The following is a 19632-nucleotide window of genomic DNA, read 5'->3' as shown; positions in this document are numbered from 1 at the left end:
AGAAATATTTTAGGGGCTCTACAGAGTGCTCTGACATTATGCATTTAACTACCTCTGCTAGTTCTCCTCCACTCTGGCACCCCAATGCTGCCAGCTGGATGGCTCATGGGGTCCTGATGCCTGTACACTCAGATTCTGGAAAGAGACTTCTTTTCTTTCTTTCCTCTAAATGCTATCCTGCTTGATTCCTCGGTCCATGTAGGAGCAGTGACATTGTCTTCTTTTCCTATTTCCTCTAACCCCTTTCTCATGTTTTTGGGTCTTGTTAGTGCCAATATGCTGACTTGCCCCAAATCGACAGCCTGAATTTCCAAATGATCCCTGCTGCTCAGTGCAGCATTTCTCTGTCCTGAGTGCCCAGAAAGACGCCCTGTGTGGGTAGTTTAAACTAAAGTGCCCAAGAGGCCTTCATATCCTACAGACTTACATTGGAATCTTATTTCTGCCCCAGGGTACACGAAGCGAATTATGCAGCCTCCTGGAGTCTGTTCGTTTGTGAGGTGAAGGTGTGTAAGATTCTGTAGGTAGGCAAAAGGCCATACAGTGGCCAGGGAGTATGCCCCTTCTCCACACCGATGCTGACCACCGATGCTGATCCCCTCCTGGGACTGTGGTTTATTGCTGCATCGTCCAGGAACCTTGTACCTTCAGATTTAATTCAATCTCAGCTGCTGCAGCTGGACCGTATCCCCATGTGCCTTCTCATCTTGGTGGAAGGTTCAAGGTCAAGTTCTAGCCCCATATCATTGCCCAGACCAGCTTTTGTTCACTTGGCAATCCTTGGTTCTAAGAATTATAGGACCTAAGGAATGCTCCAGGAGGCAAAACTCGATGGGCACTTGCATTCTTGATGATGGTCTAGGAAATAATTTCAGTTTTTTGGGGGAAAGGCAATGAAGTGAAGGGGAGATTCTCTCTAATGGTTTGGTATCCTGGGAATTTGCCTGTGTGTGGTGTTCAGGTGTAGGAGAAAAAGACAGTGGCCTGGCTGATTCTAACAGAGATTTTTACCATCATTAAGAACAACTCAGCTAGCCACACCCTGTCATTTACTAAAAGTGGTATCTCAGGGGAATGATCTAAAGCAGCTGTAAAAGTGAGCTGTATACCTTTAAAAACGTCACCAATAGCACCTTCTGTTGCCCACAGATCTTTATAAGTTTCTGTGGCTCACTGACAGTAGACAACATTGATGGTGGCTTAAAGCCAACCAAGGGTAGATTGCCTGCCCTCTTTTTATCAGTTAAGAGGTGGGCGGGGTCAGACAAGACCCGGCTGTGAAGAGAGCTGGGAGAGGGAGGTGGAGCCCCGCCCCCGCAACCCAAGAAGGAAGCATCTGCCACATCATCCTTGAAAGAGCAGGAAGATGCTAAACCTGCAGGGGCAGAGAAACTGGCAGCTGACCAGGGGCTATGGGATGGTCATGGTGTTTACACGTTGCGCAAGCGCTATAGTTTTAGTTGACAGTACGCCCCACCCCAAGCAACAACGTGATGTGACTGCTGCAAACAACTATTTCGATACTTTGAGCCACGCGGATAGGAGTATAGCGTGCAGAAAGTGGTGGCAGCTTCCTCTCTGCACTCAACGGGACAGCAGGCCCCTTCCTGAGCTCTAGGCAAGCTGAGAGGCTCCACCCCGCGTCCCTCAACATGCCGGTGAGTGGGGTCTGAACCATGTCATGCGAAGGGCAGCCTGAGGGACAGAGAATGCCTGTGCTGAGAACCCTGGGCTGGAGTCAGACCCGATTTGGAAGTCCCCTGGGGCAGAAACAGAACACAGTGAGGAGAGGGGATGCAGGGGGCTGGACGTGTCAGCTCCAAGGTAGGAGGACTTTTTCGAGGAGGCCAAAGAGCAAATGGCTGCTTCCCAGAGAAGTGCGTTCCTGGTGACTGGAGCCGTCCAGCTGTGACCCTTTGCGGGGAAGATGTTGTAAGGGAGACTCAAGAGACAGGAGTGGGCAGGTTAGCCTTTTCTAGAATCCGCGGTGCTCTGGTGTGCCCCTAACATTACCTCTGCTCTTGCAGAGACATTGTTTGACATTCATTCAGCCTCGGGTCTGCCAGGCTCTGAGCGGTGAACGTGGGGTAGCCGGTAGGAGTTTGTACACCGGAGGCAGAACGGAAGGGCCACAGAGTTGTTAGGGTGTCACACTGCTGACTCAGCGTCAAAACCTCAGTCCTGGGGAAGCAATGGACTCATTCAGTGTCTTCATTGTGGGGACTCATTGCCAAGTGACGCCTTTCCTTCCACTGGATGATGGAGAACCACCGGGATGTCAGCCTTCAGCTCTGGGAGCTGTCACAGTTTCAGCACTTTCCGGTTCTTGGGGGTTGTCCAAGGGGACCAGGAGAGAGGCAGGCGAGAGGGGTGCAAAACAGCAGGGAACAAACTTCTGGGATGACTGCTTGCTTCTGCCTCTACACTGACGCACTTGGGTGTAATTATTCAACTTTGGGTACACATTAACTATAGGCTTTTTAGAGCATGACCTGCAAACAGGTTAATTGATGGATCTGCGCTGGGCTGCGCTCGGGGCTAGACACTGGGGAGCCACGAATGGGTAACACAAGGTCCCCTGCCTTGAAGAAGGTGGCAAGAGTGCTTCCGGGGCTCCGGATGCAGGTCAGATTCCTTGAGCTAAGGGCTGGAGAGTGTCTGTACAGCGGGCCTCGGGTGCTTCCCGCGTTCTCTGCCCTGGGCCAGGCGGGGTTCCTCTGAGAGCCCACCTCGGGATGCGGTGGAAAAGTCGCAGCAGCGCCACCTCCACGCAAGATGAACCCATGAAACTCTCCCCCGCCCCAGGTCCTAACCTCAAAGCTCAGCCTTCTGTCTGTTGAGGGGATGGGGGCTCGGGTCAGAGGCCAGCTAGTGCAGGCGCGCCCCCGCCTGCATCACCCGCCTCTGGCGCGCGCGCCGGGGACGAGGCCTGCGCGCGGGCGCGGCTGAGGTGCCTGCACTGCGCGCGCGCAGACCCCGCGTGGGACCCGGCTCCGGCGCGCGGAGGCGGCGGGCGGGAGGGGCCGGTGGAGGTCGGGAGCGGCGCCGCAGGAGGCTCCGCGGTGGCCACCGGAGACAGGCTCCGGGCGCAGGAGCGCGCCTCTCGGCTCTCGCCTCCCCGCATTCCCAGCCTGCCGCCCCGAGAAGACCCTAGCAGGTGGGGCGGGAGCGCGCGGGGCTCCAGGCCAGGTGGGCGGGGGCGCGGGTGCCCGTGGGGCCGTTGGCGGTTCCGGGCGGGAGGCGCTGGGGGCTCCAGGAACCTGGCGGCCGCCTCCGTTGGGTGCCAGTGTCGCCGGCTCCCTGAGGCCTCTCAGGGGTGGCGCGGCCCACCGGAGGGGATGTGGATTCCCGTTTCCATTCCCCACTGACGGTTTAACTTTAGGATGAGAGGCCCGCACAGTGCGTGGGACTGGCCAGAACCGGCGGCTGCGGCGGGAGCCCCTCAGCTCCAACCTTGAGCGCCCTGGCGCCCGACCGGTGCCCCGCCCCGCGCACGCTGGTGTGCTGCGTGCTGTGCTCAGCCCGCCGTCTGGTTCTCGAACCGGGCCTCTTCAGATCTCCCGTTGCTTATTCAATTAAGAAACCTTTTGCCAGTGGAATTTCAAAATTAAACCAAATGACTTTGCTTCCAGTCTTTTGCTAACCAGAGATTCCTTAATTCTAAGTTGTGGGAATTTGAAGTTTGGAGAAACCTTTTGCTGAGACCTGTCCTAAACGGAGATAGGGGTTAGACCCTATTATCCTTGTGGGTTAGATTGATGGGTTTATAAATCAGCTTTCTTTTAAATTAGATGTCACGTTGTTCATTCATTCAGAGACTGTAAGGCAATTTGGGTTGAAACTTCGTTTGAGAGAGTGTTTTGATATGTGTCAGAGAATGATACTCTCATGGGATATTAACTTGCGCTGTGCTCCCAGACAGGTTGTGTGGTTCATATTGTAGCAATATCATAGTAGCAATCGTGCCTTTGATATCTTTCAACCCTCTTCGTAGAAACATCCCCCGAACCCTTTAACTGTAAGTACTTCACTTTCACGTTGACATTTGCCATTTAAGAATCTCCTGCACAATTTAAAGTAAGTCGTTTAAATGGCAGGTCACATGGTGCAGGACGCGCAGTGACTGTGGAGGAAAGGAGAGAATGGAAAGCGGCAGAAGTTTAGCTTTCTGCGTTTTTATGCCGCAAACCTTCCTGGTTCTATCTTATTTTTTATGCTAACATAAATACGCATCTTTCATGCTTTCATTCAATATGGACTCCCTGAGCTGTAAGATTCAGTCTTGAAAAGTCATGGAAATGTTTGTCTATGTTTTGTAGACGATTTGGCACAATAATAAATGTGGGGTTTCTTTCAGACGTTTCGTGTCACCAGGCATAGTTCCCACCAGCAAGGCCTTAATAAAAAGTAATATTTGATGGTGTCTTATGTAGATTATAATAATCCAGTTTTTTGAAACATGCTAGTGATCTTCATGTTACAGAGTCAACTTAACTCTCCCAGTTTAAACGTACAAACATCTGGTTACTTTTAGGCTTACTGTTCCCTTATTCGTTATGTACAATTTTAACCGTGCCGTTATAGGCTTGCTCCATTTATTAGCCTTTATTGGCTTCTTGTTGTTTCAGGCACCTGTATGTTGTTTTCTCCCCTGGACCTGGAGCAGCGCCGTTCTCTTGTGGTAGTGTTCGATAGGACTTCCCACATGGCTCTGAGCGCTTGGACGGAGCTAGAGTGATGGAGGAACTGGATTTTTAATTTGACTTATGTCACCACATGTAGCTGGAAGCTCCCTGCTTGGGCCCTGCAGCTTTAGTTATTGGTCCCTCAGGAAGTCTTGCCTGGCCTCTTGAATCCAGCAGTTAGTACAAGGAATTCCAGCTTTCCTGTTGGAATCCTAAACTAGGCTGGAATCTATTGATAGGAGGCCAAGGGCTTACCTGTTTTCTTTGCCTTTGCTAACCCCAGCCTAGGATTTAGTAAGAAACACTTGATTAGTGTTTGTCGAATGAGTAAATGAACTTCCGGAGGGCAGGTATCTTTTATATTCTCTCTAAGACCTAGACCGAACTAAGTATCAAACACTGCGAATCTCTGCCTAGCGCCCGAACCAACTTCCTGTAAATGGAATGTTGGAGATCTATTTTAAATGCTTATATTGGTTGGGTTACCTTTTTTGGAATCTTTCTTTTTTTAATCTTCACCCAAGGATGTTTTTCATTGTTTTTAGGGAGTTGGGGGGGAGGGGAGAGAATGAATATGAATATGAGTGAATCATTGATGTGAGAAATATCAATCAGTCGCCTTCTCAGGTGCGCCCTGACTGGGGTTTGAACACTCAACCCACAACTTCTCAGTCTATGGGACGATGCTCTAACCAACTGAGCCACTCTGGCCAGGGCTGGACTCCCTTGAAGACTCATAAGAAAATGCTGTATGAAGTTGAGTCAAAGGGTCCCATGACTCCAACTTGTGTGGACACAGCTTGGGTTTACTGTTAGTTGAACAGCTCAAGGGTGCTGCCCTTAAACCATCTTCCAAAAAAAAAATCTGAGGGCACCTCCTGGACTCAGCAAGGCTCCTCAGTGAGGCCCTAACAGCCTTCAACTGCTCGGAAGAAGTGAGTGGGCTTCTCCGCTCACTGCCACTCTGTGCTAGGGCACAGCCCAGGAGTCCTTGAGAAATCATGAGATACTATAGCCATGTTACCATATGCTTTTGCTCAGAGCTGATTTGGGGTGATGGAGTAGGATGGGATTCCTATACAAAACAGAGCTTTGGGAATTTGAGTCTACTCATTGCATGTTATATATAGAGTTAATTAGGGCCAACTTTTAAAAAAAATTATAGGTTTATTTAGTATAATCTGTTATCACCAGATAACCGTAGTAGAATTTCAAATACAAGTGTGCATCCAATTCAGTTTGTTTCTTTTTGTTTTAGGCATCTGAGCTTGACCAGTATCCCCAGGTATCATGGATCTTTGCATCTAGAAATTGCTTTTAGAAAAGGATTCTAAGACTATACAAAATTTTGTAGAGGTGTGTAATTTTCTTTGGTGGGACAAAAGGTAGAATGTTGAGTTTTTAATGAAGGAAAGGAAATGGGACTGAGGACAAAATACAAAGAATCTTCACTATGTTGGTTAGGTAATATTGGAGTTTCTCCGGGCTTGAATTCGCTCATATGTAAAATGATGGCGTTGATTACATTTTGTTGAGTGAATCATCTTTCCACCTTGACTGCAGGACTTGAATATTTATTAAGTGTGTGTGAGTCACCAATCTAACTTGGTGGCCAGTGGTAGTTGTGTAAGATACCATTCTTTGAGAATCTCAACAGTCTGCAATGAAATGAAAGGTGCTTTGGGGATCACTTTTAAAAAACATTTTTGAATGGAAAACCTACTCTTCGAAAGGAAGATTTTTCAAAGGTGGCTCCTCTTCACTGTCTCAGAGAGATAACCACTTAATCACTTTGCAGGAGAATTCTGAGTATAAAAAAACATGACTGAGTCTCAGAGTGTGATTGTAATCAGGTTAATCTCCCTAGATCACAGCTGGATCGCCCGATACTCCCCTCTCAAACAATCAGTGGTTTTCAGCGCTTGTGGAATTAGACAGCTTGGTCTTTGATCGGGTTTTTGAAGTGCTCCCGAGTATAACCCTCAGAAACCGTCACAGCCGTACCTCTTACTGTTTTCTTGGGTGCAATGCACGTTCTAGCCCATTGCTCCTTCAAAGTGCTCCCTGTTTAAATTTCTACCCCAATTTTCTGACTACTCGTCTTCCAAGACTCATCCTAGGGATGTCTTCTTCCCTGCACCACTTCTGATTCTGCCACAGGACGTAGTCCTTGTCCTTATGTTCTACAGCAAAACCCATTCTGTTTCATCATCTATAGTAATTAGTGCTGTTGTAGTCACCCTAGTTGATTGTAAGCACGGACCGTCTGTGCTTACAATACTCATTCCCGCATTTCCGGAAACCTCTAGAGTAGTGTAGTGCCTTGTGCAAATAGTGGTTACATACTTATTCAATGTTACTTCTCTTCCTTGACTTTAAACCTAGCTTCATACTCTGCCTAGGATATTTTGTTCAAACTTAACTGCCAAACATCTAGAGGCCACCAAGTAGCAATCCTGAGTTACTTCTGCACTGAGAAGTTACAGTGTTGAAGGTGAGCTGTCTCCGTGGGGTGTACTTTTTGGAATCGATAGTATTTAGGGGAGATCAAGCTGTATGGTGCCAGCTCCTTGTTGTTTTCCTATTTATGTGGTGAGGTTAGTGTCAGAATGAGTTGAAGTATTGGGTGGCAAGTAATTTTAGCATCCACAAAAACTTGAATACCTTTAACATAGTAACACTGAATTATGGTATTTAATATATAACAATATCCGTGTCCATATAAACATGAACCTCATGAGAAAAAAGAACGTTTTTTACCCTTGTCTACTTCCTGCTAGGATTCAGAAAGCCTGTAAATCAAGTCTGAAAGGACCTNAGTTGATTGTAAGCACGGACCGTCTGTGCTTACAATACTCATTTCCGCATTTCCGGAAACCTCTAGAGTAGTGTAGTGCCTTGTGCAAATAGTGGTTACATACTTATTCAATGTTACTTCTCTTCCTTGACTTTAAACGTAGCTTCATACTCTGCATAGGATATTTTGTTCAAACTTAACTGCCAAACAACTAGAGGCCACCAAATAGCAATCCTGAGTTACTTCTGCACTGAGAAGTTACAGTGTTGAAGATGAGCTGTCTCCGTGGGGGTGTACTTCTTGGAGTTGATAGTATTTAGGGGAGATCAAGCTGTATGGTGCCAGCTCCTTGTTGTTTTCCTATTTATGTGGTGAGGTTAGTGTCAGAATGAGTTGAAGTATTGGGAGGCAAGTAATTTTAGCATCCACGAAAACTTGAATACCTTTAACATAGTAACACTGAATTATGGTATTTAATATATAACAATATCCGTGTCCATATAAACATGAACCTCATGAGAAAAAAGAACGTTTTTTACCCTTGTCTACTTCCTGCTAGGATTCAGAAAGCCTGTAAATCAAGTCTGAAAGGACCTAGTTGTCTCGGAGAGGTGATTGTTTCCTGGGAGAAGTGGCGATGGTAGAGGGGATTAACCGAGACGCGGGCTTGGTTGACCAAGTGTAACAGTGCACATTGAGTGATGCCCAGTGTGGCAAAGTCTGCCAGAGTAAGCTCTCAGCTACTTTTACTTGTTCTCTTTTTTTCTACTGAAATAAACGGAAATTATTTTTCATTTGGTTTTGTAATATGGTTCTCTGCCTATATTTAAAAACAGAGAGCAAGTCATAACGTTTCATACTTTAAAGATGTGATGTAAAAGAAATGGAAAGGATTTTGTCTTCATAGTTCAGCTTTACTAGCATTTTCTCTGCTTTCTCCATCATTTCTGATGTATGGGCGTGGTGACACGTCCGCCTGCGTTTGAGCAGAGGTGTTTAAAGTGCCCCTGTTGTCCGGGAAGAAGGGGTGACATGAGTGATGTGATTTAAAAGGCATGGCCTCCCATCTGCTGCTGGGATGGAATAAACAGATCCTGCGGGTTGTTAAGAAGTGGAACCACGTCAAGCTCTTAGATTTATATCAGTGACGGGATTAATTTTTGCTGAAGTTTTCCGGGACGTCAGGAATCAATGAGCATACCCCAAACTAGGTTATTTTCATGTGATGAGTGCATGGCATGAGCTGTGGGAGGGCAGCTGGAATAACCTGTGCCAGCTTCCAGGAGACGTTGAAGACCCATTGACAGGGGCTGATATGCTCGGGTTTACTACTGTGGGCAAAGAGAACGGCATCGATTTAGATTAGCTCTGCATTTACAACTGTTCTCACCTCCTACTGGGAGATGATATTGCTCCTGAGCTTTGTCTAGAAAGATTATGTGTGCTGCTGACTCTAGAAACAGTAAGGAGCCCTTTGGCCCCTTCCTCTTGAAAAGAGATTCTTGAAGGTTGAAGTTAAAAATGTCAGCTAGTTAGATATGAAAAGAATGCAGTCTTTTGGGACTGAGGGCAGTCATACTTTGTCGCACACAGATATCCTAGCCATGGTCTCTCCCCCTTCTCACTCAAGGTGGCTTTCTAGAAGATGACCATAGAGGACCTTCCAGATTTTCCACTGGAAGAGAACTGTCTGCTCGGAAGGTACCCGTTCCTGTTTCCAGGCTCCGACGCCTCCGTGGTCTTCTCTGTCTCCGCGGCACCGATGCCTTCAGACTGTGGTATGTGGGGCGGCTGTCTGCAATTTCTGCGAACTGTAACCTGACTTCTGCCTTACGTCCTTCTCACACTCGGAGCTTGTCTTGGAACAGCTTGCTGTGGTTTCCACAACATTGCTAGTTTTCGTTTTTCAGAAATACAATGGCCTTTTCTGCCTCATAGCCTAAATGTTTTATTTCCTCTATCAGCATTTTTATTATGTAAAAATGTTCACCTTAAGCACTATGATGGATTTAGAGGATCTCATTTTAAGGATGCAGTGGTGCTGAGACATCTCGAATTCTTCTGCTACTGGTGGATTTATTGTGGGTAAATATCCTGACTTATGTAAAAAGCCATATACTAAAAAAAATGACCTAAAAGTAGTGTCAATCAGCCATCTCCAAGGGCCCTTGCTGTCTCTGAAAGGCCCGAGTTCTCACCAACACCCTAAATAATCACCCTGACATGATCTGGACTCAGGTGACGGTGTAATGACAACTTCCGGCCCACAAGCCAGCCGAATGTGGACCCTGTCTCAGCCATCCCGCACTGTAGTGGTCAGTGTGAACCCACAGGAAGTGGTAAAACCTAGAGAGAAAGCAGAGAGGGCGAGACCTTTACCTGAAATGTGGAATGAGATTGGTTTGTACTTAAATCAGTTCATTTAAATCTCCTCTGTGAGCCCTGGCTGGTGTAGCTCAGTGGATTGAGCACGGGCCTGTGAACCAGACAATCACAGTTCGATTCCCAGTCAGGGCACATGCCTGGGTTGCTGGCCGGTTCCCAGCAGGGACACACGAGAGGCAACTGTACATTGATATTTCTCTCCCTCTTTCTTTCCCTTCTCCTCTAAAGATAAATAAATAAAACCTTAAAAAAATTTAAATCTCCTCTGTGAAACTTAAACTTAGAAGTGTTTGAGTTTTCATCTATTTAAACTTGCTTCCCCAAGACCATATTTTATCAGATAGTTGAGTTTATCGGTCAGGCTGGCTTTAATCCTGACTCAGCCATTTACCGGTTGTGTGATCTGGGGCATATTACTTATTTTTTCTCTCCCCTTTTTTCTTTTTTTCTCAAATGAGACTAATGATAATACCTTCCTCATAGGGCTGTTGTGAGGATGAAATAAGATAATGTACCTAAAGCGTACAGGGTGGGGCAAAAGTAGGTTTACAGTTGTAGAGTGGAAACTTCTCAATTTCCAAGTAATTAATAAATAAGAAAACGAGAATAAACTCTGTGTTTCACCAACTCACAGTGTAAACCTGCTTTTGCCCCACCCTGTATGTAACGGTCCCTGGCACCCATTAAGCACTTAATAAGTATAACTTATTATCATTATTATTTAAATGATTCTGCTATTTGCCATTACTTCAGTATATAATTACCAAAGCATTGTTACATGCTTCAGTATTTATTGGCTACCTCCACCCACCATCATTCTTCTTGGTTCAAATCTTCGCGATTATTTCCCCTACATTTATTTCCTAGATCTTTGCTGCTCACAGTGTGGTTCTCGGTCTAGTAGCCTTGGCCTCACTGGGAGCTTGTTAGGAATGCACTGCAAGGCCCACCCGAGACGCTGGGTTAGAGCCTGCATTGTAACAGGGGCCCGAGGTGACTCCCGTTCACAGTGGCGTTCGGAAGGCTCTGGTACAGGTGCATGACAGAATAATTTCGTCTGTCTCTTCCTGCAGTCCTGGTGAGGTTTCGATTAGAACTGAGGTTATTTTGAATAATGTTCTCAGGAAAATCGATACCTTCCAATGCAGGAATATCATGCGTGTCTCTCCATTTAAGTTCCCGTGCCCCTTCAGTTTTGTTTAAATGAGCTTCGCACAGTTATTGGCATGTTTGTTACTTTTACTATTACTGTGTATCGGTTTTTCTCATTGTATTTCATTTTTTTAAAAAATAGAAAATCATTTACAAGTGCAAAAAACAGTGATAGCAAAAATATATATCACACATATTCACCATCAGAATGAACAAATATTAGCATTTTGTCATGTTTCCTTTAGCTCTTGTTTTTTTTTATTAAACGAAATAAAACTTTAAAGTGGAACTTCCCCCCATTTTTTCCTTTCTGATCCTATTCCCCTTGCTCCCCAGGGGCAACTATGGTCTTATGTTTAGTGAGAATATTCCCAACCACAACATTGTACTTTTACTACTTAGGTGAGTGTCTATAAACAATATGCAGTATTTTTTGTGTATTTGTGATTTTAGGTAAAAAATAGATACTGTGTATTATTCTTCAACTTCATTTATTGATCAGTGTTTTTTGAGAACTGTCTTTGTAAGTAAGTGTCACTTAGGTGCCAAATTCATTTACTTGGTTGCACACTTACTCTTCATGACGTCTTTATGTTTTTAGAGGCAAGAGTATTGATAAAACTTGACATATTTTCTCGGACTTAGAAGTAATTTTTGGAAGATTCAGGGTTTGAGATCAGGATTTGTTAACTTCTGTTTTTGGTTTATCTGTAAGAAAACTGTGGTGTGATAAATCGAAATTTCATTCTCACAACAATTTAGGCAAACCTCATACTTTTGGCGATTTCGACTTTGCTTTTGAGAATTGCTTAAGGTAAACCTACTTTTTTTTCACATCTAAAAATATTCGTACCATTTAAGCCCTGGTCTTATTGTGTATTATTTTCAGTATATTTATTTGCGACTTTGAATAAATTTAATTTGCACCTTTTTATTTCAGAGTTTTCCTTCTTTGATCCTAATGACACATCATGTCAGGAAATTCTCTTTGATCCCAAAACGTCTGTATCAGAATTATTTGCCATTTTAAGACAGTGGGTTCCTCAGGTCCAGCAAAACATCGACATTATTGGAAATGAGGTAAGGAATTACTGCATCTTAAGTTTTGCTTTGTTAGGCTGCTTGACGACATGGACTCTCTCCCCTGTCGAAGTGGGGAAATGGCGACGAAGGGGACGCATTAGTGTCCGATGTGTGTTCTTTGTATTTCCAGGTTTTTCACGGAGCAGTTGGTTAGTGCTCCACGTTCTCCATTTATGCACTCGTGCTCCGCACTTTCTTACACTTGGAATTCTGACATTATAGACTTTTTTTAAAGGCAGACATTTTTCATATTTTCTTTCTCGTACAAATTAATTTTGTAAACTTTAAAAAATTCTTGCCTGAGAGTATTTGGTTATCATCATGTTTTACCTGTACTTTTGGGTAGTTTGTTAAAGATCTAGGCTTAAACGTAATTTTAAAAAATACTTGGTTTTTTGAAGGTGACATGGAAGAGTAACTGGGCCCCTTGACCAGCCTATTGTTGTATTGTAAGAAGAGAGAGCTTATTTTTTTCTCAAATTTACAAACATTAGAAAGAAAATTTTGCTTACCCTTGGAGGAATTAAGGAACATGTTCGGAGTGCTGCATTACCTTGTAATACTCGTTAAAAATTTCCTTGGTCTCTCGACAAGCCCACTTCCCATTACTCTTGGGCCCAGGTTTACAGTCTACCTGCAGGCGAAGCCAGTTCTGTCTGTCCGCTTTGTGGAGAACTAGCTCGGACGAGAGGGACGCACTCGCCCAGCTGCAGCGCTCAGGTTGTTGTGGTCTCTCCCTTGGCTTCCTTAGATCCTGAAGAGAGGTTGCAATGTGAACGACCGGGACGGACTGACAGACATGACTCTCTTACATTACACTTGCAAGTCTGGAGCTCATGGTGTGGGTGAGTATGTGGTAACCCTGCCAGGTGCCCACCATGTCTGTGTTGGGGTTAGTGTAAGCACTCCGTGCCCACCATGGTCCCCCCGAGGGCGCCTCACTCTGATGGCCATGTTCCCTGAACAGGTGAGGACTCAGTTAGGTCCTTCCACAGACCTCGTTCCCTATTCTTCCTGTTCTCGGGGTGGTTTGTGGGACCTCCGGGTGCCTCCCACCCTTTCTGGCCCCAGGCTTGGTGTCCAGGCGGCCCGGCCTCTGCAGACCCCAGTCTTCAGGCCCGTCTAAGGTCTGTGCCCCCAAACACGACATATGCTCACGTTTTCCAAACCTGGTGCTCTCCTTTGCTTTCCTATTACATAAACCTCCCTCCGTTATTTAACTCTATGACCATTTCTCTGTTTCAGCTGTCTGATATTGTGCCTTTTAAAGCGTTGATGGTGAAGGATCTTTTTTTGCAATCTATTATGGACTGATACTTTTGTAAAATAACATAAAAATAAAATTATAATAGAAAAATGAAATAAAGGCATATAAAACACAAGCCTAAATATTTTTCTTTTTTTTAAGATTTTATTTATTTATTTATTTATTTATCTCTAGAGGGGAAGGAGAGAGGGAGAGAAACACCAATGTATGGTTGTGCGTCCCCTGCTGGGAATTGGCCTGCTGGGAACCCGCCTGCAACCCAGGCATGTGCCCTGACTGGGAATCGAACTGCGATCCTCTGGTTCGCAGGCCTGCGCTCAATCCACTGAGCTACACCAGCCAGGCCTAAATATTTTTCAAAAGGCATAAAATGGCATCTTAATTCTATTTTCATAAGAAATGATTATGTAAGAGGAAAGAAAAGAGTTATAAAAAGTTCAGACAAATTATGTTTGGAGCCGGCAGCGGTCCGCAGTGCACAGGCCCAGTGCACTGTGTTTCATGGCTTCGTGGTGTCCCACCCCACGATTGTCTCATAGTTTATTTTACCGACTTCTTGTTATTGTACTTCTAGGTTGTTTCAGAATTTTTATTCGTAGTACAAGGTGCCATGGGGAACATGTTTATAGCTAAGTAAGTGTATATCTGTATCCCCGAGTGTGTTTACTTTGTTAGAATAAATTCCTTGTAAGTGAAATTTCTGAGGTATGAGTGTATGTTCAGTGTATGCTGTTTGCTTTGGCTTTGTAAATGAGGTAGTGGATAGCCGTCGTGGGAACGTACTATGTATGGAAGAAAATAATTCAGAAAACCTTCCTCAGGTGATGTGGATACAGCTGTAAAGTTTGCAGCCCAACTCATTGATCTGGGGGCAGATGTGAGTTTGCGGAGTCGCTGGACAAACATGAATGCTTTGCATTATGCGGCTTACTTCGATGTCCCTGAGCTGGTGAGAGTGATTCTGAAGGCATCGAAACCGAAAGGCAAGTATCGTAAGGTCGCCATTACATGTTACTAACCGAACATTTTGTTAGTGGCATAAAAATGATAATTCAAAGAGATTTGTACTTCTAATCTGTCTTGTTCCATATGGCCTCCCATCATTTAAAAAATACTTTAAACTTTCTATATTGAAGATTAATTACTACCCTTTTACAAAAGGCTTAGTACAAAGAGATACAAAATAAAACGTGTTTTCTGGGTTTTATATCTCTGCAAATTTTCCAGTATAAAATGGATTTTACAAAGTGTAATTGAATCTTTGTGCTATATAATTGTTTTATATATATATATATATAATTATTTGAGTAGCCAGAAATAGAGCAATAAGGCCTTCAGAGGTAAGCACTGAAATAATAAAAAGTATTTGTTTTAGGTAGCATTTAATTCTAAATTCTGTGATTCTGTGAACGGGTGACATTTCTTTCTTTCTGTCTTCCTGTGCTGATGTTGATATCTTAAACTTGAACGTCAAGATGCCTGAATGACAGTCCTGGTGTTTTGACTTTTTCTCTGGCCCTCTCAGTGGGTCAGTTTTCTTTGGAGAAGAATGGGGGAGCAAGTGCAGGGTTTTAACTGCGGAGGCAGTGTCCTGTGTTTTCCCATTTTTAGAAGACTTGTTTTAGAGATTCAGTAGGTAAGTGTCCCAGAATGTTTGCAGCCCCTGCTTCATATAAATGTCCATTCTCTCTTTAACCTTTTTGCTTTTGAACAGTGGGAGGAGAAAGACCTCTCTCGATAGCGCAGCGTCTTTCATAACTCAGGGGAGTTTGTCTTGAGCACATCTTGGTGGTTCTCAGTTGCAGGTGAGGCTTGTGGGGTGGTGCGTTAGGTTGGGGTGGGAGCAGCAGAAGCAAAGGTATAGAAAACCCCTGTTACAGAAAACATTCAGGATGGGATCCCAAATCTGGAGGGTTTCCTGTGTCTAAATATAGCGTCATGATGATTTATCAAAAGTTACTAAGATGTCCTTGGAATTGCAAGATTTCTTTTCTTTCCTGAAGTTCATATTCATTTGTTGAATAAAATATTGTGGCTGAGTACAATATGTAGGCGGTTATATTTTTAATTAGTCTTTAACTTCTTCCTGTTTTGGAACTTCTGCATTGTTTTACCTACCATTTTTTTTCTGTGAAGAATCGGATAGTAAATATTTTAGGCTTTTTATTGTTTCTGTTACAGCTACCTGATTCTGCATTTGCGGTGTGAAAGTAGCAATAGAATATGTAAATGAGTGTGTGTGACTGTGTTTCAGTAAAACTATATTTACAAAAAAAACAGGTGGTGAGTTCAGTTTGGCCCGTGGACCACTGGTATCTGGTCCTGGCCTAGACCTTCCTGCCTCCTTGTCGTCCCTGTGGTAAACATACGGGAGGTTTGATGCGAGATTGTGTAGAGATAGCTGTCTCTGCAAACATGAATTATTGCCATTAATTGCTTTTAAATATAGTTTAGTGTGTGATAGTTGGTGAACTGATGATAACGTGAATTCACTTTGTAGTAAAATTTTATTATACTAAGAAAATAATTGGCTAACCGTATTGTAATGTGAAAATTTTGTTCCATTGTGAAATGTTGCTTCTGGTGGGTTAAATCTTAAAAACTGGGTAATAAAGCTCCTCTCTCTGGCTGTCCCTCCAAAACCCAAACCTGCCTGCTTTTGCGTTGTAGCAGCTCCTTTAACATGTTCGTCAGTGCATTGTGATGTTCGATTGCAGATGTGGATGCCACTTGCAGTGACTTCAGCTTCGGAACGGCTTTGCACATTGCTGCGTACAACCTGTGCGCAGGGACCGTGAAATGCTTGTTGGAGCTGGGAGCAAATCCCGCATTTAGGGTAAGAGGTTAAATGTAGAGAACGAAAACATAGAATGTTATCTCCCCGTAAAGAGTTGACTCTAGATGTTGTTGTTGAGCTCTTACGTAAGGAGGTAATTTGTAGCTTTGTGTCCCGTAGGAAGAGGTGGGATGGTACACTTTATCACAAATAAATTTAGGGCATGGCAGTGAATTTCAGCCCCCTTGTATTCATAAGCTCTACAAAGCTTACTTTCATTCAGCAAAATAAAATGCTCCTTAAAATGTCATCTTTTAGTTTAAGGATCTTTCACAGGCTCTTGACAGATTTATACAAGTTAACTGTCAAATACAAATGCATATATTAAAGTTTTGTTTCTGTGTTAAATTATATTTTAAATTGTTTGGGAAAAATTCTTAAACAGTTTTAAAAATGCACATTTAAGAATGGAGTAAACATTTAAAAATCAAACTAAAGGAAAAAAATGTGTTGTTTCATGTCATGTTACTGATTTACAAAGTCATCACATGGGAGTGAATTTCATAATCATTAAATCCTTTGGTATTTTATTGTCTTCACAAAAATGGCTCTCAGTGTTCTTTTCCCTTATATTAATGTCAGTGACTTGCTCTAACAGGGATTCTTTAATTTATTTATTTAAGTTATATTTTATTGATTATGTTATTACAGTTGTTCCGATTTTTCCCCTTTGTGCCCCTCCACTCAGTGCCCCCCACTCCCTCAGGAAAGCCCCCCACCATTGTTCAGGTCCATGGGTCATGGGTATAAGTTCTTTGTCTAGTCCATTTCCTGTACATCCAAGGGTACTTTACATCCTCATGGCTATTCAGTAACTACCTATTTGTATTTCTTAATCTTCTCACCTCTTCACCCATTCCCCCACACACCCTTCCCATCTAGCAACATCAGAACATTCTCTGTATCCCTGATTCTGTCTCTGTTCTTCTTGTTTGCCGAGTTTGTTTTTAGATTCAGTTGTTGATAGATATATATTTATTGTTGTTTTATTGTGCATAGTTTAGACCTTCTTCTTTTTCTCAAATAAGTCCCTTTAACATTTCGTATAATCATGGTTTGGTGATGATGAGCTCCTTTAGTTTTTTCTTGTCTAGGAAGCTCTTTATCTGCCCTTTGATCCTAAATAATAGCTTTGTTGGGTAGAGCACTCTTAGCTGTAGGTCCTGCTTTTCATGACTTTGAATTTTTCTTGCCAATCCCTTCTAGCCTGCAAAGTTTCTTTAGAGAAATCAGCTGACAATCTTACTGGAACTCTCCTGTGGGTAACTAACAGCTTTTCTCTTGCTGCTTTTAAGATTCTCTCTTTATCTTTAATCTTTGGCATTTTAATTATGATGGGCCTTGGAATGAGTCTCTTTATATCCATCTCTCTTGGAATTCTCTGTGCTTCCTGGAATTGCATGTCTATTTCCTTCAACAAATTAAGGAAGTTTTCTTTCAGTATTTTTTCAAATAGATTTCCAATTTCTTGCTCTTTTCTCTTCCTTCTAGAGAAGAGAAAGAATATATCTTGGATCTCTTGAAGTCATCCCACAGGCTGCTTACACTATCCTCGTTTTTTTGGATTCTTTTTTCTTCTTGTTCTGACTGGTTATTTTTTGCTTCCTTATATTCCAAGTCATTGATTTGGTTGTTGACTTCATCAATTCTACTGTTGTGTCCCTGTAAATTGTTCTTTCTTTCAATGAATGTACCCTTCATTTCTGACTGGACCTTTTTTTATGCTGTGGAGGTCTTCACTAAGTTCCTTGAGTATCCTTATAACCAGCGTTTCGAACTCTGCATCTGATAGATTGCTTGTCTCCATTTTGTTTCATTCTTTTTCTGGAGTTTTGATCTGTTCTTTCATTTGGGCCATGTTCCTCTGTCTCCCTATTTTGGCAGCCTCCCCTGACAGGGATTCTTACGTGGTTCTGTCCCTGCCTTTAAAGGGTCAGGGGTGGGGAATGTTTGAAAAGGTTCCTCTCCTCCCCCCCGGTTTTCTTTTTCCACCGCCTCCCCACTTCTCTGCCACTTTCCTTCTGTTTCACTCCATCAGTCAGTTCATTAACCCCTCCCTCCCTTCTTTCCTTTCTTCCTTCCCTATGGTTTATTGGGCACTGGAGAAAACAGCAATAAATAAATTGGGCACTGGGAGGAAACAGCAATAAATAGAGTACCTTCTGTTTGAAGACAGACAAATGCACTCTAGCGTGGGGGGTGGACAAGTAAGCAGTCAGTTTTGCTGCAGTGTGTTAAGTCTAGTTTTAGAGCGGCAGGTGGGGTGCGCACTGAGTACTGCATGGGAGGAGTGTCTATCCAAAGCTTCCTGGTAATGTTGAGTGCCCAACCATAGTTAAGAGTTAACCAAGTACACGTAGGAGGAGGTGAGGAGAGCATTTGAGGCAGAGACCGCAGCGTGAGCGAAGACCAGGAGGCGATGACTCAGGTTGGCTGGAATGGGAGGTGATCCCTGTTTGCTTTTGCTGGTGTTGGCAGGGGTGAGAGTGGCAGCAGGGGTCAGACTGGTGGGGTCAGACTGGGCCTTGGCTCAGTTTCCTCTGTACATGAGTCCTGGCTGGGAAAGAATTCAGGGCCAACTTATGTATTTAGAAAGTCTCAGAGGTAGGAGTGGTAGAAGGAACGGGCTCAGGGAACAAGTTACAGAGGATAGAGAAGGGCCCTTGGATCTTAGGAGAGAGGGCAAAGGTAACAAGCCTGGGGGGGAGAGAAGAGGGACTGGGCATTGTGCTCCTGGGTCCAGAGGCCTAAGGAAAGGCTTTAAAGCGGGGTGGGGGTGGGGAGTGGATTTTAGGGGCAGTCTCGGGGGAAGGATCTCCGTAGAATATTTTCAACAGTTTTCCATGGGTGCCCTTTCCGGGTCATGGTCTCCACTGATTGGTCAGTGCCAGGGCAGGGGGCCATTAGTCAGTGTGGCTGGTCATGGCATTGCCTGCTGGTTTTGATGCTTTTCTGGGTCTGAAGCTAAAACACAGCTGAGGCCCAGATGTATTTGTCCTGAGGGCTTACTGCTTAAGGGCTGTTCTCCAGGCCCCCTTCTTCGTTCCCCATTCCTCTAAGGGGGTCTCACCCACAGAGGTAGCAACATGTCAGCTTGGGAAAGGCCAGGGGAGGGTGGGGGCCAACAGCATGACCATTGTGTGGAAGGTCAAGGGGTCTAAACCACATGGCCAGCGACATCTACCGGAGGAAAGGTCACCCTGGGGGCGAGGTCCTTGTTTTCCCAGTTTTGCCCATTGCTAGGCCCCCGGGGCTCTCCGCCCTGGTGACCTTCCGTGCCTGGCCCTCTGTCCTTGCTCTGCTCCGACTTGCCTGTCGCACAAGCACAGCTGTTGACAGAAGCACGTGAGCAGAGAGGGGATTTTGCCTTTAGTGCGATGCAGTGAGGTGTGCCATTGAGGTAAGTCACCAACCGGGCCAGAAGTAA

At 44.3% G+C, this 19632-nt stretch overlaps 1 protein-coding gene across 5 annotated transcripts in view; it reads left to right on the top strand.

Annotated features, from left to right (window-relative positions):
* Nucleotides 1-1412: 1412 nt before the first annotated feature.
* The window catches only part of CLIP4 (CAP-Gly domain containing linker protein family member 4), a 47909-nt gene continuing 29689 nt past the window's right edge, over nt 1413-19632 (top strand). Inside the window, exons 1-7 of one of the 5 annotated variants that reach the window (XM_037066652.1) lie at nt 3002-3157; nt 5944-5970; nt 9113-9260; nt 11960-12099; nt 12854-12947; nt 14191-14352; nt 16087-16205. In XM_037066652.1, the coding sequence (XP_036922547.1) occupies nt 9128-9260; nt 11960-12099; nt 12854-12947; nt 14191-14352; nt 16087-16205 (648 nt within the window). In that variant the 5' untranslated portion in view covers nt 3002-3157; nt 5944-5970; nt 9113-9127. Of the gene's footprint in view, nt 1659-2577; nt 2626-3000; nt 3158-5943; nt 5971-9112; nt 9261-11959; nt 12100-12853; nt 12948-14190; nt 14353-16086; nt 16206-19632 lie in introns of those variants that run through there. The other 4 variants (XM_037066651.1, XM_037066653.1, XM_037066654.1 and 1 more) reach the window with 4 other exon arrangements.

Source organism: Sturnira hondurensis, unplaced genomic scaffold (genome assembly GCF_014824575.4).
Source record: "Sturnira hondurensis isolate 20B ecotype Veracruz unplaced genomic scaffold, ASM1482457v3 Scaffold0016663, whole genome shotgun sequence".
NCBI classification, from domain to species: Eukaryota; Metazoa; Chordata; class Mammalia; order Chiroptera; family Phyllostomidae; genus Sturnira; species Sturnira hondurensis.
Note: the sequence above shows the minus strand (reverse complement) of the source record. Positions and strands in the feature narration are given on the sequence as shown.